This window comes from Leucopleurus acutus (genome assembly GCF_964270905.1).
Source record: "Leucopleurus acutus genome assembly, chromosome: 13".
Classification (NCBI taxonomy): Eukaryota; Metazoa; Chordata; class Mammalia; order Artiodactyla; family Delphinidae; genus Leucopleurus; species Leucopleurus acutus.
Genome location: NC_139155.1, coordinates 83,209,044 through 83,233,590, shown reverse-complemented (window position 1 = coordinate 83,233,590; position 24,547 = coordinate 83,209,044). Strand labels below are relative to the sequence as shown.

The following is a 24,547-nucleotide window of genomic DNA, read 5'->3' as shown; positions in this document are numbered from 1 at the left end:
ACCATATTTGTAAAACACTAGGAAGTTACTGAGTACTAAAATAGAATTTAGTCCAGGACCTACCTACTAATATAGAAAGCTAAATTTGACTCCGGGTCTTACATGCTTTGATTTTTTTTTTTTTTTTTTTTGCCAGATGACAAATATTTTTGCCTTAATTCTTCTAAATCAGTCTTTTTGTGACTTTGTACTCTTGGCCAGATTTAAATTGCCTCAGTAGAGCAAAAACTGGATTAAGATAAAACATGGAGAGCACAAAAACTCTTTCTACTTCTGTATCCCTTTTAAAGAAAAGGAAATAGAGTAAAAACTACAGTTTAAAGGGAGCTCAGAGGACAATCCAGAAAGACACTAGATAACAGTAATTTTTTTAAATGGTCCAAATAAAAACATAATTTTAAAATCTATAATATATTTGTTATACCTGATTAATATTAATGTTGGTTATCTTTTCATCAGCTCTTTCTATGACTTTCAGGACGACTTCAATCATCTCATAGTCATAGGGATCCAACTGTATAAAAACAAAAATATGTCAAAACTGGAGAAGACGTTGCCAGGCTCGTTGATGGTTTTATGCAGTTATGTTCATCAGCAGAGATCACAAATATAACAGCTCAGTGCACTACAATAGTAAGTTAGATTATTCTTTAAAAAATGAACTAACATTTTCTCATCTCTAAAATTAACTATTAAACATACATCTTTAGAATGTCTCAAAAGCTGTTTTTTAAGAAACCTGTATGAGGCAATGTCATTTCAATACAGAGAAATGTTCTTACGGTACTAAAAACCTAGAAAGATAAACATATTAAAATTTTATAAGGCTTTAAAAATTTTTATTTATTTATTTATTTTTGGCTGTGTTGGGTCTTCGTTGCTGTGCACGGGCTTTCTCTAGTTGTGGCGAGCAGGGGCTACTCTTCGTTGCGGTGCGGGGGCTTCTCATCGTGGTGGTTTCGCTTGTTGCAGAGCATGGGCTCTAGGCGCGCAGGCTTCCGTAGTTGTGGCACGTGGGCTCAGAAGTTGTGGCTCGTGGGCTCTAGAGCAGACTCAGTAGTTGTGGTGCACGGGCTTAGCTGTTCTGCGGCATGTGGGATCTTCCCAGACCAGGGCTCGAATCTGTGTCTCCAGCATTGGCAGGCAGATTCTTAACCACTGCGCCACCAGGGAAGTCCGAATAATTTTATAAGGTTTTTAAATTAAAATTCTTTCTTCCATTTATGATGGGAAAATTAGAACAGGAGAAATTTTACCTTTTCTTGGAAATGACATAACTAAAAGTGTGGGCCTCCAAGCAAAACCTTTTCAAAGGATTTCATTCCAGCTATAACCATATATTAAGATACAAGAAATAGCTGGGTGGCATCTATATATGTTTATAAAAAGAAAAGAAATATTCTCTTTGTTCTGTTTCTGCCCACACACCATTACTTTTAAAAAAAAATTTTAAATGCCAACTAAATTCACGTGAATAATAACATTGAACAAAGTGGGAAGATGATCTCTTTAGTACCTAGAAATTTTGAGCAAGTCTATATAATTTTTGGCTGAATTACAAGCAAAACATAAAACTGAAGTATTACAATTTTATTTCCCCTTCTATCCACCTTCACTCCCCCATCAAACTACCCCTTGACCTAAAAGTGCCAATTCTCAGAAGATCTCCTAAAAAATAATCAGAGGGCAAATGTGTGTATGAAGATATTCATTTTAACAACTTATAATAATGAAATTTACAAAAAATTTAAATGTCCTTTCATAAAGGCCTGGTTAAATACAGGATGTTTCATCCACATAGTGGAATAATAAATATGTATCTGTCAAAAATGAGAGAGACGTCTATGCATTGACATGTAACGACAATATGTTAAATGAAAAAAGAGAGTGACAGGATAGTATATTTAGTCTAAGATATTTACCAAATTATTAACATTTTAATCTGTGGGAGTGGGGGTTGTAGGGAAATTTCACTTTTTGATTTATACCTTTCTCTCTAGTTTGATCTTTTTCAAAGAATGTGTGCTATTTTTAAAAATCTGGGGAAAAGGGCTATTTTTATTTTGGAGGAAAAAAAGACAGGAAACGTGCTGTATTAAAGTATAATAAAAATACAGAAATCTAAAATTTTTTGAAAATTAATAGTTTACAAAAAATATAGGACTTACATTTTCAATTTGTTACTATAGATATCTGATTAATTAAGGGTAGGAGGGATGCTTGAAACGACCCAATGCATTCATTTCACCATTCGTCTACCTTATGCAGTATTCCACTAAGACTGATGACCAAATCTTTTGTGCTTGTCAGTAAAGGAACCATTTCGATGGCTTTGGCCAGGAGTTTGGAACGCTGCTCCTTTGTGGATTCCGTGCTTGTGTCTCCCTGGCTCTGGCTGGCATTAGTGTTGTGGAGGAGTGTTTCAATGAACAGCTGAAGAGCTGCATCCGAGTCCAACTGAAATGTGCTGAAATAAATATTCAATTACACACGAATGTCCCAAAATGCATGCATTTCTACAGTTTCTCACAGAAAACTTAGGTATGAGCTCCCACCACTGAAATCTAACCCTTCCATTGTCAAGTGTCATAACCAGACCATCTACTTGTTTTCAAAGTTAATTCTTGCTTTTAAAAATATCAGATATTCTTGGTGGGCATATGAACTGGCACAATCTTGGAGGGAAATTTGTAATAAAGTTGAAAATATATATTTATGTCCTTTAATAGAGAAATTCCACTTTCATACACTTCACAAAAGTAGCAAAGATACACATATAGGATGTCCTGTAACAACTGCTTGTAATATTTAAAAATTGGAAACAAATACTCATCAATAGGAGGCTGGTTAAATAACTTATTCAAAGGAATACCATAGGATTCAACAGATGTGAGGAAGAGCTATATGTCCTAATCTGAGAAGACATTATTTTGTTAAGTGAAGGATACATGCTATAAGATAATGTACAATTCTATTTTTCATAAACTTTTAAAAATGCATGTTAGTAAATGCATAAGGAAAAAAAAAAAAGAACAATATAGGCCAAACTCTTAACAGTGATTATCCCTGATGGATGGAATTATGTGGGACTTTGATTTTAATATGTTCCATCTGAATTGGAAAAAGTAGTACATTTAAAAATTAAGAATCAGGTTAGTATAGACAAATCGACAACTGAAATGCCTTCTAAGCCCTATTAATAAGATAGGGATAGTTTAATCTGTTATACAGAATAACTGAAACCTCAAGAAGAGCTTTACATACAATAATTTTAAAGTCATTCCCTGAAATTGTAAAGGTCACCTAAATTTATTCAGTGGGACTGCCTGAGGCAAGACGGTCACTATCACACAAGGAAAAATCAGCAATGCCATATGTAAGCACAACGATTGTGAAATGAGCCTGACATAATTATAGCTATTTCAATTTCAGAAAAGGGGTCACGCCATAAAACAACAGACAAAAATCTACCAGGAGTTCAAATTAATAAAGAAGACGGAGTGTGCGTACCTCATTCTGGATTTGTAGCACTCCAAACTGAAGAATGGCATAGTTTTGTTATATCAGAGTGCAGGTAGGTCACAGCTAGTTAGAGCTATGAGCAGCCTATGGTCCCTGACTTGCAGGTGCAGGATGGTGACAGCCAGGGACATTACTCCCCACCATCCACAAGGACAAAGAACTAGATCCCTGTCTGGTGAGGAAATGTACTAAGCAGCCTCATTATCGAGAACTGAGATTTCACCCATCTGTCACAAACTGGATAAGGATTACAGCACCCTTGGTATTTTAGGAGCAGTACTTATTATCTGACCTTGAGCAGGGCACCTAATATGGGTTTGTTTTCTCATACATAAATTGGTTACAATATACAATAAAAAGTAAACATGATGATGTGTGGGAAACCACTTTGAAACTAATAATGGGCCAGCAAATTTAATATCTAAATTTATCAGATAAAAACAACTGAGATATAAATTATAAATCATTTGATCCTCCTCATCACAGTAAGCTGTATCTATAAATAACATTTGGTCTCAGTTTTTTAAAGTTATTAAAAAAAAATTCTCCCTAAATCATACTTTTCACCAATTTTTAATTTAAGATCAACTTGCCCCTAACTTGACCTGATTTAGAAGTTTACTTGCTCAGAATATTCCCAAACTTCCCTTATCATATGAATCGTCTGGAGCTTCTATTAAGACCAGTTTCCTGGGCCTCAGCCCAGACCTGCCAAGTCAGAACCAATATAGAGGGACCCAGGAATCTGTATTTTTAATCAAGTGCCCCACGTGATGCTTATCATGAGGCAAGTTGAGGAAACACCAAAGAGTGAATTAAAAAGGTGATATCATAAGAGAATTTAATCTGGTTTGGACTTATTCAGTTTGAGGTTGAGCAAAAGAAAACATCAGAGGTCATGGGCCACATGTAATAATCACTGTTATCACTGTGTTCTCACGTTGGCATTACCGGTTTGTTAAGCTAACAGCAAAAATACCAATGAAATTTAAAGAATTACCTGCAATATTCCAGAATGAGGCTTGTATCCATATCTATATTCTCCACAAGAGCTTTAATGAGGTCTTTCTTGGTGAGAAAATGTTGCCTAAAAACTGGCTGGAAAGAAATCTAGAAATAAAAAGAGCAAAACAAAAACCCTGCTCAACTGAAATGTATCAGACTAAGGGCACTGTTGTGACCTGCCCTTTTACTATCCATTTTTTTAGAGAAACATTTTTCTATAGCTTCTTCAACTTTTATTTTTATCATACTACCCAACTCGACCATCACTCTGAAATTTCAGGTATATTTGGCTAGAGGTCCAAAATCTCTCTTAGTCACACTAACCCCTGGCTCTTCAGTAAAGTTTGGTAGTTAGCAACAAACAGTCCCATTACTGCATAGGAACGAGGCATCAAAACATATACCATTTCTACAATGGTTACATTCCTGATATGTCAACTATTTGCAAATAAAATAAAATGTTTTACATTCATAGTAAAGAAAACAGGATTTTGTTGGTTTGTTTTTGCAAAGTGAAAAATAAGGGCCACTTACTTCTCCCTGGTAGGAGTTGCTGAAGCTTAGTACAATGTATATACATTTTAATATTATCTTTAAACAAATAGCACACAAAAAAGTATGAGGCTAAAGGGTAGGCCTGGAATACCTTAAATGTTAATTAATACTAGATACATTCCTATAATGAGAAGGCTAAGCAGATGAAATGTCAAGCCTCTTCTAATTTCTTTAAAAATATAGCAAAAAGAAAATGAGGCAAAAGGTCCTTATTTCTTTGAAAGCACCAATGCGTGTAATAACTAACTAAAACTTACAAGTCAGTTTATATATAACCTCTCCAAAAGTAAAGGATAATGAGTTATCTGTTTTAAATTTTCCAACTGGAAATAGATGAAACTTCATGGCACTTGAAGAATACTCACACCAAGTTTACTAAGACGAATGCCCCACCGGGAATCAGTACTGAGTTCACAGAACTTAAGCTCCATTTCTATTTCCTGATAGAGACTGGCCAGCTGAGAGCCCACCAGAGATATTGCCTAAAAAATTAAAATAGAATTAAAATTGAATTGCAAATAGAAAATGCTCTAACACCCTTTATACGAAACCCAACAATAAAAACCATAATCTTTCTTTATGATAACAGCTGGAATGTTACATGTTGCTTCATACACCGTCATTACTTGTATTAATATAATATTTAGGTAATTCGGCTTTTAGTGTGATGCCATAAATTTAGTCTGGATTTCTTTCATAAGAAAAGGTCAAATTTGAGCTATCCTGCACGTAAAATGCCCACAAAGGGCAAATTTTGAAACAAACAATATCAAAGACAAGTTTTGCATCCGTTAAACTTGTCCTACAAAGAACTGGCTCATGGGTCTAAGATTTCCAGTACACTAGAGTAAGCATAAGCAGTGAGGTTCTCTGGCTGAATACAGATTTAAGAAATAAAAAATGTAATCCTCTGGGTTGAGCAATGCTTAGGACCTGCATATACATTCCCTGGTGTGTTGCCAGTTAAGGAAAAGCTGGTAGAAACCATGTGTATTAGCTTGACGTTTCTTTTGCTAAATCTTTAAGATCTGGTGGCAAAGCCAATTTTACTTCTTCCCCTAAATCTTCAATATTTCAAGAACTGAAGGTGTGCTTCCTTAGGTCATACCAATATTTTGTCGTAATTCTGCCATGCTTTATCTATGAGCTTCCATATATTTTCAAAGACTTCTTTTTGTGGTAAGAGAGTGCAGTACCCCAATGCCAAGTTGAGGTCCACCAGGCGACAATTAAATACCTGTGGGAAGAAAGCATCCAGAGAAGCAAATCCCTCACAGTCAAAGCAGAATTCAGTCTCTAAAGGCTGATTTGTCACTAAATTTAGTTTTAGGCCCTACGAAAGAACAAGCATTTCATGAAAAGTTATTTATAGTAAAATAGTTCCAACTTGTTTGCTTAGTTTTAATGTCTTTTATCACTATTATAAATTTAAGGAAAGAAACTCTAACAAGTTCTATATGACACAGAACCCTTACCTTCTCTGTATTACTTCAAGTCCCCAACATCCCCTCCCCCTCCCCACTCTTATCCTCACTGAAAAATCAGAAGCAGGAGAGAGGGGGGAGAGGGAGAGAGAGAGAGAGAGAGAGAGAGAGAGAGAGAGAGAGAGAGAGAAGAGCTTACCACAAACTAATACTCACCTTGTACAAAAGTGTTGCGGCGTTTCCCCTGATAAACATAATGGCTTTCTCTTTCAATTCCATAACAACATGCTTGGATTTAACTAATGTGGCCTCTCCACACAACTTTTAGAAAAGAACAAAAGAATTCTCAGGTCCCCGTCTATGCATAGTTTTGAAAACTTTTCTTAAATATTAAGGAACTTTGAAAATTCAGCATTATATGCGAAAAGTATTGTCATTTGATCTATAATGACAGAAAGCTGGGGCTTGCAGGGGAATTGACTGGGAAAGGGCAAAAAGGAACCTTATAAAATACCCTGTACCTTGATTATGGTGTTGGTGACAAGGTGAATACATTGGTTGATATACTTAAAATACATGCATTTTAATTTTGAAAGCTATACTTCAATAAAGCTGATTTTTTAAAATATTGGCATTTAGTAAATATGAATAGAGTAGTAGAAATGAATACAAGACCAGCTTCATCAGCAAGTTATCAACAGATAGTTTGTCTTCTAGAATCTTTTTAATGACGCCGTCGGGTAATAATTATAATTTGGGCCACAGTAAAACAAATAGCAGATCGATAGCAGATTGAACCAATGTGGTCACTGGGCTTGGAGGAAGAGGACTTAACACTGCAACCAAAAGCCTCAGATTATTTACTTTACCTCCCTGAATCTGAGTTTCTTCGTTTGCAAAGTGGAGTCTCTCAGGTTTGTCGTAAAGATTAGGTATGAAAATGTGTGCAAGGGCTTCCCTGGTGGCGCAGTGGTTAAGAATCCGCCTGCCAATGCAGGGGACACGGGTTCGAACCCTGGTCCGGAAAGATCCCACATGCCACGGAGCAACTAAGCCCGTGCGCCACAACTACTGAGCCTGCGCTCTAGAGCTCGCGTGCCACAACTACTGAGCCCGCGTGCCACAACTACTGAAGACCCAGAGCCTACGTTCCACAAGAGAAGCCGCCACAATGAGAACCCATGCACCGCAACAAAGAGTAGCCCCCCTCACCGCAACCAGAGAAAGCCCACACACAGCAACGAAGACCCAACGCAGCCAAAAATAAAGAAATACAATAAAATAAAATAAAAAAATAATTTTTTTAAAAAAAGAAAATGTGTGCAAGCACCTTGAACTATACCTGACTTTGTAGATGTTCAACAGACGTTTCCTAAATCTGACAAATTATCAATTTCCTTACAACAAAGCCAAACAGGAAAATGTGGGTTCCAAATTCCTTTGTTTGGCAGTGCTTTTTTTTTTTTTTGCGGTACGCGGGCCTCTCACTGTTGTGGCCTCTTCCGTTGCGGAGCACAGGCTCTGGACGCGCAGGCTCAGCGGCCATAGCTCACAGGCCCAGCCGCTCCGCGGCATGTAGTATCTTCCCAGACCAGGGCACGAACCTGTGTCCCCTGCATCGGCAGGCGGACTCTCAACCACTGCACCACCAGGGAAGCCCTGGCAGTGCTTTTGTATCTGTATTTGCGCAAAGTGAAAGTAGTTGTTCTCGAAACTGTACCTTGTCACTCAAACTGGCATTCATGAAGTTTGACACAGAGTGCTGAAGACAGGTACCAAATGAACCAACTACAAATTTTAGGGCCAGCTCCCATTGGCTAGATTCCTGAAGGTTCTGAAGCAAGGCAGAGATGGAATTGATAATAGGTAACATAAGGCTGTCTCCTGTGAAATGATAAAAGTATTTTACTCGAGTACAAGTATTTTAATATTTAGATTTTTTTTAAACAAAGAAATACCATATTTGGAAATTGTTTTCAGGGATGGTCTACTTCTTCAATGCAGGTAACGGTCATAGAATTTATTCTCAAAGTTAGTAAATAAAAGAGTTAACATGAGGCTTGATCTAAACCAGAAAATAGCTAGGTACATGGATACTGAGGTACTTTGATTGTAACTTGCCTATTTTGAGATGCTTAAATCATTAGCTGAAGAAAACCCATTTCTCTACTTGGAAGACCAAATTTATGAACAGATTCATAAAAGTTAACACTATAAGCCAAATGACCCATTTTCCTGACAGTTTGGAAGAGTAACAATGTAACAGTAATAATTAAGAAACTATATTAAGGACATTACATCAGATTCATATTCAGGATTTCAAGAAATTTCTATGTTGGCCTATTTACAAAATTGTAATTCAATGGTTATACGTTTCTGATGTCAAATACCTTCACTGATGGAGCAGTATGGTAAACTTGTAGAATCGAAGGGATATCTCTTGCTTTCTACAAAAGAGAATAAATTCAATAACAATAAGTAAAATAACTCTCTTTTAGAGCACATAGTCCCAGAGATACTTTAATATTGTGCTCGTATCAAATAATGTTCTAAAGCAACCTGTTACTTAAAAAAAAACAAAACCTTTACAGGTCTGGATGTACAGATAAGTGTACATCCAGACCAAGACGCAGAACACTACTAGCATCCAGAAACCATCCCCTTGCCCGCTGCCAGTCTACCCTCCAAGGGTAAACACTACCTTGACTTCCAATAGCATGGCCTCCTTATAGCCCGTCCTTGTACTTTACATAAATGAAATCATACAATACACATTCTTTTGTTCCTCACTTCATTTGTTCAGCATTATGCCTACAAGATTCATCCACGTTACTATGTGTAGTTTCAGTTCCAAACCTCTACCATTTAAACTTGCATGAAGCAGAAGTACACAGAAAAAAGATGACACAAATGAGATTTACCAGCCAGAGGCACAAGTGATGAAATCAATTCATAGATGACAGGGAGCACCATCTGGGACTCGAGAACTATCCCATCTTCACTGAAGAAGTCACAGTAAGACCACTCCTCATATGGATCTTTATGAGTTCCAAAGGAAGTCTAAATATCAAGTCATACAGAAAAGACAGATAAGGACACTCCAGGACACAGATTCCTTCTTCACCAAGCAGAATCCAGAATCAGATCTATCAGAGCCAAACACAATGTTGATGGTCAAGTACAACCATGTAGTCTGTTTCTTCTGGTCTATGGCTTAAAATAATGCTGCTTTAAGTTAAATTGTTACTCAGGGAACTCCCCGGTGGTCCACTGGTTAGGATTTGGCACTTTCACTGCGGGGGCCAGGTTTGATCCCTGGCAGGGGAAGATCCTGCAAGCCACATGGCCAAAAAACAAACAAAAAAAAAAACCAAACTGTTACTCTGGACAATGTCCAGAGATGCCTTGTTTGAGGCCCAATGTTTCAAAAGATAGTGCAAATTAAAGCCAATAAATATTACTAGAAAAGAGAAGTGGTCTCATGCCCTTAAGTAGTTCTCTGGTCTAGAGTAAGAAAATATGAGATGTAGATTCAGTATTTTTATAAACTATGCAACTGATTTAAAAGTGGTGTGTAATGGACTGGGTAGGGGTTTTGTTTAAGGAAAAGAAATGCAAAGCAATTTACTTTCATGAGAATTCCGCAGTCATCCATTTGGCACTGTCTGGAAAGCTCTACTGCCATTAAAGTATATTTACAGAGTTCTAAGGCATCTAGCAAAAAATCTGAAAGAAAATGGAGAAAATTATCATTAAACTAGTATTTCATGTGTTTAGAACAACATAAACAACCTTTAAATAATTACCATTCAAAATTCTAAGGTAGGCCACAAAGCAGAGAGAAAGGTTTCCACATAGCTTTGACTACCCTAAATAATACAGGTCAACATTCTTCTTAAGCTTGACTGGAAAGTAAGATCAGATATGGGGAGGCAAGGAATTTCACAATCTTCTGAAAGCGAATATTGCCAATAGTCAGAAATGACATTGTTAATTTTGGAAATACTTTAAAATAGTAACCCCCATAGAGATTCAATTATAAGTGTCCCCTTTGTGAAAGAGGGATAATGATCACTTCTCTACCTCAGTGTCCAACTGTAAGGAGACAGCATTAGACAAGTACGAAATGAAGCAGAGAATATAAAACCACGTAGATTATAAATCTTGTCACCTGGACTGCAGATGGTGGCAGCCTGGCATGCTAGATCATGTATCTCAGAAGGAAGATTTAGTCCCTCAGGGATTGCCATTGGAAAGCCATTAGCCAACATCTGACAAAGCTTCTGACACGTCAGGAACAGCAATTTTCCAGTGTTGGTGTTGCAGTGATACTTAAACAAGTCTCTTTGGAAGAAAGGAAGTGTCGGAAGTTAGAGCACTCATATGGAAAGCAGATGGATTTGCCTTTCTTGGATTAATATATAACCACTGGGGCTTCCCTGGTGGCGCAGTAGTTAAGAGTCCGCCTGTCGATGCAGGGGACACGGGTTCGTGCCCCGGTTCGGGAAGATCCCACATGCCACAGAGTGGCTGGGCCGGTGAGCCATGGCCGCTGAGCCTGTGCGTCCGGAGCCTGTGCTCCGCAACAGGAGAGGCCACAATAGTGAGAGGCCCGCGTACCGCAAAAAAAAAAAAAAAAAAAAAAAAAAAAAAAATATATATATATATATGTATATATATATAACCACTAACAACATTTACAATGCCTTTAAATGTTTTCAGTGTGCTTCGTTTTTCAACTTGCTTGGGATACCACTAACTGTTGCACTGCAAGGTGACCTAAACTCAATGGTTTGGTTACCTAACTACACACGGTTAGTCGCACCTCTTGTATGCCATCACTTTCTTTCTTTAAATAAATTTATTTATTTATTTTTGGCTGTGTTGGGTATTCGTTGCTGCGCGTGGGCTTTCTCTAGTTGCAGCGTGTGGGGGCTACTCTTTGTTGCGGTGCACGAGCTTCTCATCACGGTGGCTTCTCTTGTTGTCAAGCACGGGCTCTAGGTGCGCAGGCTTCAGTAGTTGTGGCACGTGGGCTCTAGAGCACAGGCTCAGTAGTCGTGGCGCACGGGCTTAGTCACTCCATGGCATGTGGGATCCTCCTGGACCAGGGCTTGAACCTGTGTCCCCTGCATTGGCAGGCAGATTTTTTTTTTTTTTTTTGGTGGCAGGCAGATTCTTAACCACAAGTGCCTACGCCACCACTTTCTGACCCAGGCATCCAAAACAGGCTCTCAGGGCGAGAAACCAAGAATCACGTCTGTGGAAGTGAAAGGGTCACCATCCCTATCCTCGTCACCGAAGAAGTAAATGAAGGGCTTCCCTGGTGGCACAGTGGTTAAGAGTCTGCCTGCCAATGCAGGGGACACGGGTTCGTGTCCTGGTCCGGGAAGATCCCACATGCCGCGGAGTGGCTGGGCCCGTGAGCCATGGCTGCTGAGCCTGCATGTCTGGAGCCTGTGCTCCGCAACGGGAGAGGCCACAGCAGTGAGAGGCGCACGTACAGCAAAAAAAAAAAAAAAAAAAAGAAGTAAATGAAATCAGGGTTCCTTTCTGATGAGCTGCGTGATTTGGGGACCCGGAACTCACCTGCATTTTCTCAGTGCCCCTTCCACGTTCCAGTCGTTCAAGGCCCTCAAGATCATCTTGGCCTCCAGTTCTTGCCGGGACACCTGCAGGGCCAGCACCTGTCGGTGCAGCTTGGACTCGGCACTCAGCCTGTCCTCCTCGGCAGCCGCAGGCTCTGCTGGCCTCCAGGGTTTGTGTTTAGCCTGTGCGACTTGCTGAGCTTTAATGTGCTGTTCCCGGAGCTCTGCTACCAGGGAACTACTGCTGTAATCTTCAAATGAAAGAAAGACCTCAAAGTTCTCCTGTAGCAAGGCAAGCAAGACAAAGCTCCACGTCTGTCCAGTTCATCTGCGGTTGAAAACCACTGGTGTGTCTCGAAACTCTATTTTACCTCTCTCTCTCTCCCTTGTAAATTAAGAATTTAAGACTCTATATTTCAAAAGTAACTTATTATATAAAGGTTGGAAAAGGGGAAAATATCACTTAACCCAGGGCTTTCTCAACTTTGGCACTGCTGATGTCTTTGGGTCTGGTAATTCTGTTGTGGTAATTCTGCCCTAACCCCAACCCTAACCCTAACCCTGAACAGAAGGAGGGAGGGATTAAGTATTAGGTTTGTGCGATTCTACCCTGGTGGCTTGAAGAAGCTAGTTTTGCTCTTTTCTGTAATAACTTCTGGTTAGCTGCTAACACCAGACCTAGAATTAATTTTTCCAACCCAATAAAAGGATCCTGCTGAAGCCCAGGGAAGGACACCAAGAGGTAGTGGGAGTGAGTGAGACCTTCTTCTTTGACACCACACTTCAGAACAGGGTTTCTCAATCTGCCAGATGATTCTGTGCCGCAGGGGCTGCCTTTGCACAGGAGGATGTTTAGCAGCATCCCTGGCCTCTCCCACTAGACCTGGCACAAGGATTGTTCCATAAATGGTAGCACCATAACTAAACATGACTTTGCTTAGAGCTAAACCATTGCTTTAAAGTACCTGTAATTTTCAAATTTAAGAAGACCGCGGAGAAGTTAACTTATGCTGACTCCTGGGTGCTTCACACGAAGACATCTATTGTTTAACACAGAAGATCGCAAACTTTTGGGTTGTAGCACCTCTTTACACTCTTAAAAATTATAGAGGACACCAAAAAACTTTTTAAGGAGATATCTATCAATATTTACCATATCAGAAATTAAACAGAAAAGTTTAAAATATAAGAGCATATAAAAGTGCACATACCATCAGCCTTTAGAGCGATGATGTTACCACATCATGAAGCCTCTGAAAACCCAGTATACTCTCATGCGAGAATATGGATGGAAAGAACAATTTCTTATTTTTGCTATAAATAGAGTTTTAATCTCATGGACTCCCTGAAAGGGTCTCAAGAGACCCTTGGGAGTCCATGGGCCATACTTTGAGAAACAGCAGTACAATAAACTGTGATAAATTATTTCTTCTTTACACACTTTAAGATAATACAGTTGCGAGTTAAATCTGCCGGTGTGTTAATTTCAAGTTTTCACAAAGAGATCCTCACATCTACCCAATATCCTATTTGATGAAACTTATCAGTTAGCCCTGACAACCCTTCTATTTATAAAATCTTTTCACGTTAGGAAGGCCCTAGAGCCAAAATAAAATAATTAATTTCAAATTTCAAATCTGAAGACAATCAGTTCAAAGTTAACAGAAATTAATTTTCAAGAAAAAGTGAACTGTCTAGAATGAAACTATACAGAAAAAAAAAAATTAAGACATTATGAAGTAGACAGTAATCTTTTGGGCCAGTTTCTATAGACAATTTGCTGTCTTTTGCAATATTTTGAGACACTGTGGTGCCTCAGTTTCCTCATCTGTAAAGGAGAATTATAACAGTACCCTCCCTGTGGATCTACTGTGACAAATAACACATGCAAAGCCCCATGTCTAGTACATAGTAAGTACTGAGTAAATGACAGCTACTGTTAGCCATCATTCCGGGCCACCAGAGTTAAATAAATAATCTATAAAGATACCGTAAACCAAAATGGTTTTTTAAAAAGGCATAAACTAGAATACAATTAAAAAACAGAGAACAGTTCCTTAAAAAGTTAAACATAGAATTACCATGACTCAGCAATTCCTCTCCTGGGTATATACCCAAAGGAATTGAAAGCAGGAAGTTAACAGATATTTGTACATCCATGTTCAATGCAGCATTATTCACAGTAGCCCCAAAGTGGAAACAACCCAAGTGTCCATCAAGAGATAAATAAACAAAAATGTGGTAGAGCCATACAGTGGAATATTATTCAGCCAGAGACAGGAAGGAAGTTCTATACATCCTACAACATGGATGAACATTATACTAAGTAAAAAAAGCTAGACACAAAAGGACAAATGTTTTTATGATTCTACTTTATATGAAATTTATGAAATAGGAAAATTCATAGAGATAAAAAGTAGATTAGAGGTTACGAGTGGCTGCGGGGAGAGAGGAATGGGGAGTTATTGCTTAACAGGTGCAAAGTTTCTGCCTGAAGGGATGAAAAGTAGATACTGGTGATGGTGATGGTTGTACTGCACTATGAATGGAGTCAATACCACTGAATTGTAAATAGAAAAATGGTTAAAATGGCAAATTTTACATTGTATGTACTTTACCACGATTTAAACAATCAATAATGCAATACACCCAAAACCACTGAATTATACACTTCAAATAGATGAAATGTATGGTATGTGAATTATATTACATTAAAGCTGCTTTAAAAAAGAGAGACAGAAAGAGGAAAAACCAGTATATCTGAAGTCTCTGAAGGCTAGTGCAGAAGGTTTTAAGAAGGAGGAACTGATCTATGTCAAATGCACTGATGAGTCAAGTAATAATGTTGAACATGGCTTAACATCTTTACCTGTAAGCTAGCAACAGTTTTAAATTGTTTCAAGGTTTCTTCCCATTCATCCTTCTTCTGCAGATTGTCTGTAATTAAATTTTTAAAAGTTTTAGCATACATCCAAATTCTGATATTATCAGAATTTTTAAAAGCTAAAATTTTAATTCGCTTTGTTTTTCCCAAGTCTTCAGTAGTTCTTTTCAGATTCTGATAGAAGACAATTTAAGTACAAAAAGAAATCTAATTATTCTTTCTGAAGGTAGAAAAGAGAAGTTTGTTGGTTACAAAACAAATGGCAATTTTTTTGAAATAAATTCCAGATTTTTTTTCCCCAAGAGAATTACTTTGTTAATTGTTTTAAATTCAAGGTTAAATGGGTTTTTCCCCAATCATAACCAAGTGATAAGTGAGCAATGTGAGTAAAAAGGGCAAGGCACCAAAGAAATCTAGTCCAGCATTAAACAGTCCCTGAAGCATATGCACAAATGATGAGTTGATCTTACATGCTTCTGCTCTTACACTACTAATCAAAAGAATAAGGCAAGAAAGCCTTTTCATGAAGTAAAGTGTGTGAGATCAAAAAAGGCAATCAGAGGCAGGAAAACTGTGGGTCAGGATGGGAGATGTCACTGATGCCCTCTTCTGAAAAGGATCAGCTTTAGAACTAAACCAAGAGGAGCGAACAGAGATGGAAACTACCTTTCTGAATGTCACACAGTAATTTAAGAATGTCTACTGATGTCTTCGCTACAGACAGTCTCCAGGCCTTGTCCTAAAAAGAAAAATGCAAAATGAAGTCCCTTTCTTGTATTTGCCATTGTATATGTATTGCATATATAGACAAATAAATAAAAAGCACAGAATCAGAATAAACAATAGATATGGCTTAAGAGTTGAGAGGTCTGTGTTACAGGGAGTTGGGCAGCCAAAGAATGGATCATAATTGAATAATATATAAGCTAAACATGAAAAATACCCATATGGACTCTTGGATATATGATTTAGAAATACTATAGAATATGCAAATCTCCCAAATCACCTTTCAGATACACTATAATTAACAGGCATTTGGGTTTTGTTTTTTTTAACAGCTTTTACTTATTATTTGAGAAAAAATCTGGAAAGGATCTCTGGAAAAGTTAAAGAGAACTGAACTTGTTTAGTATAGAAATCAGAAGTCTAAGAAAGAATCATCCTTAAGACTAAAAAAAAAAAAAAAAAAACACTTTTTTTTTAAAGATAAGAAAAACCAAAGAGGGAAAAGCTTTAATTGAAAGACATGGTATGTGTAAAATGCTTAGCAAGGGCCGGGTGCGTACAAAGTACTCAAACATTTTGACTACGGGCTGCAGTTGAAGCTGTTGGTTGAGAACACAGAGAGTTTGAAATGAGACTCTGCCACTTTCCAAATACCCTTGGGAAAGCCACTAATTTTAAAATTTTAGTTTCTAAACTCAATCAAAAGGAGCTAACAATAGGGTCTCCTTCACAATTTTGTTCACAGTTTTATTGTGTGGAAGAAATGGACAATCTATGTGAAGTATTTAACCTAATGCCTAGTGGACAATAAGAGGATAATAAATTTTAGGTGTTAAAAAAAAATCATTTCCCTAAAGGTAAAAAATGATTGAAGTGCACCACTGAGAGAGGCTGGGAGGTAAGTATCTTCAAAGGTTTAAAAAACTCAACTACCCTGGATAAACTAGGTTTTCGGTCCCTTATCTCTCTACCGTGAATTGGCTCTCTGGAAACCGTTTCTAAGTTTCAACGTTCTGTTCTCAGATTAGATTTACTTTGGTTCTGTGGCTGACATTACTCGAGAGTAATGACTATGTCCCATACAATGCAAAACACTCTTTATACTTCAAGGCATTACGGAAAATTCTTTATGTATAACAGATACTTCAGTTAATCCTTTTTTTTTTTTTTTTGCGGTGTGTGGGCCTCTCACTGTTGTGGCCTCTCCCGTTGCGGAGCACAGGCTCTGGATGCGCAGGCTCAGTGGCCATGGCTCGCGGGCCCAGCCGCTCTGCAGCATGTGGGATCTTCCCGGACCGGGACAAGGACCCATGTCCCCTGCATCGGCAGGCAGACTCTCAACCACTGCGCCACCAGGGAAGCCCCAGTTAATCCTTTTGATCTGCAGATCCTAGATTATTCAGTGTGGGTTCAAAGCCACTGCTTCAAAGCAGCTGTATTTGTTCGTTTTTCTATATGGTAAATTTTCTATATAGTAAATGGGAATTTTAATATTAGGCCATTCTATGGGCTTCCCTGGTGGCGCAGTGGTTGAGAGTCCACCTGCAGATGCAGGGGACACAGGTCTGTGCCCCGGTTTGGGAAGATCCCACATGCTGCGGAGCGGCTGGGCCGGTGAGCCATGGCCGCTGAGCCTGTGCGTCCAGAGCCTGTGCTCCGCAACGGGAGAGGTCACAACAGTGAGAGGCCCATGTACCGAAAAATAAAAAAAATTAAAAAAAATTAGGCCATTCTAGCAGTGAGAAGAGCAAATACTCATATTTGTAAGTCTGTCTTTTCTATCCTGTTGATAAATATCCATAAAAATTGGATTTATCTGCATTTTATTTAGTGAAAATCTCACCTCATTAGAATTATCTGGTTCTTCCTGTAATGCCAGTCGTGCCCATATGATTACTCTTCCTGCAGTTTTCTGAGCTTCAGCAGGAGGCAAAGACCTCAACAGAAGGATACAGTCTTCACCCTGTAAACAGAGTTTGAAAGGAAGAAAAAACAGCTGCTACCTGCAAAGGATGATTTGGATTTACCTCTTACTTTTCTATTTAAAGATGAAAAGACATCATTTTGAAAAAGACATTATGGTTCCATGGTTTAAAAATCTGAAAATTCTGTTTTGGATGACAGCAAACAGAAAAAGTAAATTAAAACACTACCCTTTGTATTTTGTAATTCTTAGGTACGCCTGTAGTTTTAGAATTATATAAAAATAAAGACACTTAAAAACACAAAAAGAAAACCCACCTCCTATTCTGCAAACAAAGGGTCCTACACATATGTAAAACATGAGTCTGAGTTTTGTTAACTACCAAAGACTATGAAAGCTCATTAGGGATTCACAAAATACTTAAAACAAAACTATACATATAGGCCAATCTAACGTCTAATGTTGGTATAACTTTATTTTGTGCTTGTCTGTTTGGATAATTTGATAGTTAAATCTTTAAAAACTCAAAACAAACCAACCATATAAAAGTACGATATAAAACTTTCATACCTTTTCTCTATCAATCAGGTCAATAATCCTTAGACTGTAGATTTCGTCTTTAGGCAACATATATGCTTCGGCCACCTTTAAAGCATCTTCTAAAGAAGATGGGACATCTTGTTTGAGAATGTATCTTACCACCCTCTGAAATACAGACAATACACATTTCTTTGTTATGAAATCTCACAGAGAGCCCAGAAATCATTTGTTCATATACTTAAAACAATGCAGCAAACTCTAAACTGTATGAAAAATTAAAACATGATTTGCATTCTGAATTTAATGACAGTCCTTTCACCCTTCTTTTTTTCCCCTTAGCTTTACTGAGGTTTAATTGACAAATAAAAATTACATATATTTAAGGCGTACAACATGATGGTATAATATATTCCTTCAGCTTCTTAATTTACTGTCTGTTGTCTTTACTACTCTAACAACCAATCAAACACTCTCTTAACATTCTATCTAACAAAAGGGAAGCGGTGAAGAACCTAGCTCTATTAATCTTAAAGAATATAAAATCTGGTTAAATTTCCCATGTTGCTCTGGAAGTGGAGCAAAGGCGTTAAAAGATTCAATTATTGTACTTACCATTATTTCCTTGCTTAAGAGATTCACCTCCCTTATTCCATAGCCTCGTAAAAGTTTCTTCATCTCCATTAGTTTGTAACTTTCCTGTAATAACTTGACTCTAAAAGTAAATTTATTGATATTAACATAGACTGTCTTTTTTAATGAAATACTAAGGGACACAGTAAAGGATAGAAAAACATATATGAATTTCAACTCAAAACATGAAGTCTATCCAACAGCAAAAAAGCTGTTTGGTACACTGTAATCTTACTTGGGATGGTCCATCTCCAAGTGCTGTTTCACCAGCTGCTCCACAGCTGCACTCCAGGGCACCACTGCTGCATACATTATCTTGAGCACAGCATCAAATATGAGCTATAAAGACACACACACTGACAGTGAAGAGCCCTCAGATTTACTTTTCATGCAAATTAATGACACAGCCTGATCTACAGCAGGGATCTTGCATCTATTGGATAGAAGCTTGAGAACATTTCATCTTCTGACTGCAAAAGCATATGTCTTCCAATATTCAGACATAAAGGGCAATTTTATTATTTAGAAAAATTCAGAAGAGTATTTTCTCTGCTGAAAGTTAAATCATATAGCTCTATTAACTTTCTATAGACTCTGTGTTTAAAAATATTCTCCATGGTTTTACTCACATTTTACAATGGTGACTAATAACAGTGTGAAGTCAAAATAAAGGCATATGATAAACATATTTTAAAATGTCCCTATGTTTGTAAGACCATAGAAATGCCTGAAAATATATGCATCCAACTGTCCACGTGGGTTTTTCTGGGGGTGGGAATGAGAAGACTTTTTATTTTCATAAGAAAAAAGGATTGAGTGGTTTTTATTTTCTTTTTATTCTTTTTCCTATTACACAAATTCTCCCTAACAAATATATATTGCTTTTGTGACCAGAAGAAAAGTTTTAAGAAAGGATGCAATGCTCAAAAGGAAAATCTATATGATCACTATTTACTTACATCTGTGTCAGATAAACATCCTATTACTGCTATAGCTTTTGCTTCCCATGCTGTATCAAAGAGTGAGGTGAACTTTGAGCTACATCTCTTCAATAAATCCTAAAATGGGATAAACATTTTTTTAAATTTAAGACTCTCACTAAAACATCCCCACACACATATATAAACCTAGATAAATAGCTTTTATGGATACGTAAAAAACCAAAAACTTCTACTTAGCCATGAATGCTGAACAATGGTCAACAAGTGCAAAATTGCCAAAACCTTGGCCTCCAGTTTTATTTACATGGTACAGAAAACTTTGTTCATGCTCCTATTATTTCACAACAACCATTTGGAGAAAGTCCTAACATTATCTCACTGTGCTCAAGGCGACCAGTCAGTTAGTAGCAGAGTTAACCCACATTCTTAACCAATACAATATGCTGCGTCAATCCTGATGGTAAAGCATGACATTCCGTAAAGAGTTAAACATTTAATACAATGATGCACTGCACAGATCCAGAAAAAAAGACTAGAGCTAAAGAAGAAGTTACCTCTATGTACAGAAGGAGAAGTTCCTCCTCCTGTAAGTCATGTTCCCTCACGTAAACTCTTATAAACTTCTCGAAGACGGAAGGGATAAGCTCGGGGGCCAGTACTTTATCAAACATTCGGAATACAATGGTGGTTGTATCCTCCTGGATGTTGAAATAAAGACGGCATAAATGCAAACTCTAGCTGTGCTGGCGATGATAAAATAGTAATAATTCTGATAAATCTAGACTTCTACCTTCTCAAAATCAGAGAGGGCCAATTTGCAGTTGTATTTCCTATGCAGTGTGATTAACTCTCCTAGGTTATTTACCAAAGTCCGTAACTGACAAACTTCCTCCGTGTTTTGATGATCCTTATAAAACAAAAGTGTTGAAGTTGTTAAGGATATGAAATAAAAGTGTGAGAGGGAAATACAAATAAGAGGAAACTGCAACTTATGCCTTTAAGTTCTGTACACGTTTAAGCAAAATTAAGTAGTACAAATTAACAGATCAGAATCCAATAGAAATCTAAAAGAAATTTTCTTTCTTAAAAAAATAGGAAAAACTATTAATATTAGTGTAATATTTTTTCAGAACCCCAATATACTTAGGTACACAAACATCATTTAGATAATCCTCAGTGTTCCATCCATATAGATCATGACCAGATACAAAGTGATGACATTTCCTAAAGTTATATACAAGGAACAGAATTTTCAATTGATAAAAGGCAATTAGGGAAAAGACAAAGTAGTGTTTTATAGCAAGAGGAAAAGCTCTTCTGTGGAAAAACATATAAAATGATCAATATACATTGTACATTATAACACGTATTGATTATATAACATCAATATACTGCTTGAAACTTACAGAAAAAATTCCCATCTTATTCTTAACAGCACATAATCAGTAAGTATAATTAATAACAAGAATCTGCTGTATCAGAAAGTAGGAGGAAATTTATTATTTATTTTTGGGCTCCAGAAACTTAAGGAATAAATGTAATTTCATAATGTATGTATGATGTTACAAAAGGTCATACCTTCCAGTCCTTAAGTACTTTAAACTTCAGAGTTGAGGTTATACTGAGATGTCTCAACATGTTAGTTTATAAACTAAATTATGGTACCCCAACAAACTTTTTCAAAATATAAGAATGCATTTTTTTTCAATATAATGAATGCTTTCTGGTTTTAGAAATATGAAGGGAAACATAAATGAACTTAAGAAATTTAGAAGCCAAATAATAAATTCAGTTCATTAACCTCAAATTAACATCATATGTAACATCAGTATTCCTGATCTTAGTTCTCTTTCTAGCATTGCTATTTTATTCAGTCAGTCAGAAAGTTCCAGATTTTTTTCAATTTGATCTTTTAAAAAATTCTTTGGTACTTAAGCCATTATGACTATTGGAATGCCAAAGAATTGCAATCAAAACTAGAAGTAGTTTACTACTTTAAATAAAAGAAGTAAACCTGATAGATACAGCCTTTGAAAACTAATCTTAATATGTTATTAAGTTTTGCCCTTTTAAAGGACTGTGAAATGTTACTAATGCATAAAATCCCAATTAGACTACTTAGGAGTATGTTTATATATTGTTTCCCTTTTGGTTGGCTCAATAGAGAAAAACAGTGCATTAAGACAGGTTCAAGTTGTAACAGAAACGTAAGGAAGAAAAAAACCTAATTTTCCTTTTTGTGGATTTTAAAAGTACACAACAGAAGAACATACAAAAAGAATATTTAAGAAGTGAATATGTGTCTAAATACACATAGACAAACCCTTCAATATAAATTAAATGTTTTATTACTAAAAATTTGTTTTTCATATCATACCAAGGAACTCCAATGCCAAGAGGACGCCAATCCTAACTCATCTGGTTTTTCTGCTGTAAAAAATACCTCTGCCAGTTGAAGCCCATTTTCTGGCCAGTTTGCCTTTAAAAAAATATTAGAGACCATTAAAAATAATGTTTTATGCCATGGGGAGTACTGGAAATGCCTTTTCAGTGCTAATTATACTGGTATTACCTTATCAGTTAGTTCAAGGTTCCTGGCTGCTTGTTCCAACCATTTTGCAAGAACTTTCTGAAATAGATATATCATAAAAAGTATTGATATGAATAAATAATCACTGAAATAATTTAAAACCTCCATCGTAGTCTTTCAAGAGACACTAAAATGAACTAACTGGTGTTAGCACGACTTAATCTTCAACGATATAATGTAAAAAATAGAATCATCAAGAGTGAAAACAATGAAGGCAACTTACCTGTCCTTCAGGTACAGTCCTTCTCACAAATGGGATCACATCATTTTTAAGCCATGGACAAAGCTTTTGCAAAGAGACTGGTGTAGAAACTGAGTTGAGCAAGTTCTCAAGCATTTTCACATCAAATCTGCTTTCAAAGTTTGCCTAAATCGTACAGAGTGAGAAACTAAGATTTATCCAACAAATTTAAACCGATAGCCTCCCAAGAGGTAAAGACCTATTAGAAAGTCATTTCAAGAAATATTTTACTGTGTTTCCCTGGTGGTGCAGTGGTTAAGAATCCGCCTGCCAATGCAGGAGACAGGGGTTCGAGCCCTGGTCCGGGAAGATCCCACGTGCCTTGGAGCAACTAAGCCCGTGTGCCACAACTACTGAGCCTGCACTCTAGAGCCCACGAACCACAACTACTGAGCCTACGCACCACATCTACTGAAGCCCGTGCGCTCCAGAGCCCGTGCTCTGCAACAAGAGAAGCCCGTGCACCGCGACGAAGAGTAGCCCCGGCTCGCCGCAACTAGAGAAAGCCTGTGCGCAGTGACGAAGACCCAACATAGCCAAAAATAATAAATAAATAAAAATAAAATAAATTTATTAAAAAAATAAATAAATCACCCTTAAAGGTGATTTACTCTGTGCAAATGATTCAAGTTGGTAGCCACAAATTCCGTGAAACCTCATGGCAGTGAGTACTAGCTAATAAATTAGAGGCAGAGGAACAGGCAGAGATGGCATTCTAAGGAAAACTTAACTGGAGGTGACAGTACAAACCCTAACAAGCATGTGTCTTTAATAGCATCACACCCAGATACTGAGCTTTGGACCTAATATTCTATATCAACATTAAGGAGATCCGGAGCAGCAATTATAATGGCAATCCTTTTCCACAATCTGAGCTGCAACAGGACTACCCTCTCCACCATTCCTACCTAAGAAAGCCCATCAATAAACCACTTAATAAAATGTTACCTCTTGACCTAAGTTTAGGAGCTAACTAGACTCTGAATGATGAGATAACATAAGTTTATATTTTATGTATAATATTTCCTCTAAGTTAATATCATCAGAGGATAGTTTTCTCTGGGACAGGTCATATTTTATCAAACCGTCTGAAAACCCACCATTGCCCAGTCACTCCTGCCACCCTATTAGTTTCCAACACTGATTCAATCACCTTTCATAGGAGCTATAAAGCCATTAAGAAAAAAATGCAAAACAAATTACCCGATGTCTCAGCCAAAGGTACTGTGCACAAACAAGGTTTCCTTCTCTTAGCTGTAAAAAAATATCCTTAAGGTCATCTTCATTATTCAGAAATTCAATCCAAGAACTACCCCTGCAAAGTCAAAGAGAGGAAAGAAGTTAGTAGTCAAAAAATATATATTAAGGTTATATGTTACAAGTAGATACCATTAAGCATTTTAATTAGGTTTTTTTCCCTCAGAGTTAAAAAAAGAATCAAAAGATTATACAGTGAAAAGTAAGTTTCCTTCTTATCCCAGACCTATAGAACTCCTATATCTTCCCCAGAAGTTATAGCTCTCCTTGTAGGTCCTTCCTGAGATAATCATTACATGTACAAGCAACCATTTTTAACTTTAAAATGAATGAGAATTTTTTATGTATACTATTTGTACTTAAAAAAATTCATTTTATATTATCTTGGCAGCTTGTACCAATGAGCACATATAGATATTATTCTTTTTAAGGACTACATATCATTCCATGGCATGGATTTACTATAATTTAACTAGACACCCACAGTTGAACATTAGGGTTACTTCCAGTCTTTTGTTATAACCAACAAAGCTATAGTGACTACCCAGTCCTAGTTAAAGCTCAGAAATAGATGATGAATACTTCCTTAAAATGATAAAAAGACAAAACCCTATAAGCCTGTATCATGCTTAAATGATAAAATAAGCATTTTCACTAATATCAGGAACAAGAGAAAGATGTCTATTTACCACCATTATTTAATAATGTTCTACATGGGAC

The 24,547-nt window shown here is 37.1% G+C and overlaps 1 protein-coding gene across 1 annotated transcript in view; it reads right to left on the bottom strand.

Annotated features, from left to right (window-relative positions):
* The window catches only part of KNTC1 (kinetochore associated 1), a gene marked incomplete at both ends in the record, with an annotated part of 66,523 nt that overhangs the window by 19,266 nt on the left and 22,710 nt on the right, over window positions 1–24,547 (bottom strand). The window contains 25 exons of the mRNA XM_082853466.1: window positions 425–514; window positions 2,260–2,467; window positions 4,523–4,632; window positions 5,448–5,564; window positions 6,191–6,319; window positions 6,723–6,827; window positions 8,227–8,390; window positions 8,897–8,953; window positions 9,428–9,566; window positions 10,135–10,232; window positions 10,678–10,850; window positions 12,096–12,376; window positions 14,964–15,031; window positions 15,645–15,717; window positions 17,548–17,667; window positions 18,199–18,333; window positions 18,781–18,880; window positions 19,034–19,137; window positions 19,758–19,856; window positions 20,294–20,437; window positions 20,530–20,646; window positions 22,117–22,218; window positions 22,312–22,368; window positions 22,553–22,696; window positions 23,774–23,885. Of these exons, the coding sequence (XP_082709592.1) occupies window positions 425–514; window positions 2,260–2,467; window positions 4,523–4,632; window positions 5,448–5,564; window positions 6,191–6,319; window positions 6,723–6,827; window positions 8,227–8,390; window positions 8,897–8,953; window positions 9,428–9,566; window positions 10,135–10,232; window positions 10,678–10,850; window positions 12,096–12,376; window positions 14,964–15,031; window positions 15,645–15,717; window positions 17,548–17,667; window positions 18,199–18,333; window positions 18,781–18,880; window positions 19,034–19,137; window positions 19,758–19,856; window positions 20,294–20,437; window positions 20,530–20,646; window positions 22,117–22,218; window positions 22,312–22,368; window positions 22,553–22,696; window positions 23,774–23,885 (3,046 nt within the window). The remainder of the gene's footprint in view (window positions 1–424; window positions 515–2,259; window positions 2,468–4,522; window positions 4,633–5,447; window positions 5,565–6,190; window positions 6,320–6,722; window positions 6,828–8,226; window positions 8,391–8,896; window positions 8,954–9,427; window positions 9,567–10,134; window positions 10,233–10,677; window positions 10,851–12,095; window positions 12,377–14,963; window positions 15,032–15,644; window positions 15,718–17,547; window positions 17,668–18,198; window positions 18,334–18,780; window positions 18,881–19,033; window positions 19,138–19,757; window positions 19,857–20,293; window positions 20,438–20,529; window positions 20,647–22,116; window positions 22,219–22,311; window positions 22,369–22,552; window positions 22,697–23,773; window positions 23,886–24,547) is intronic.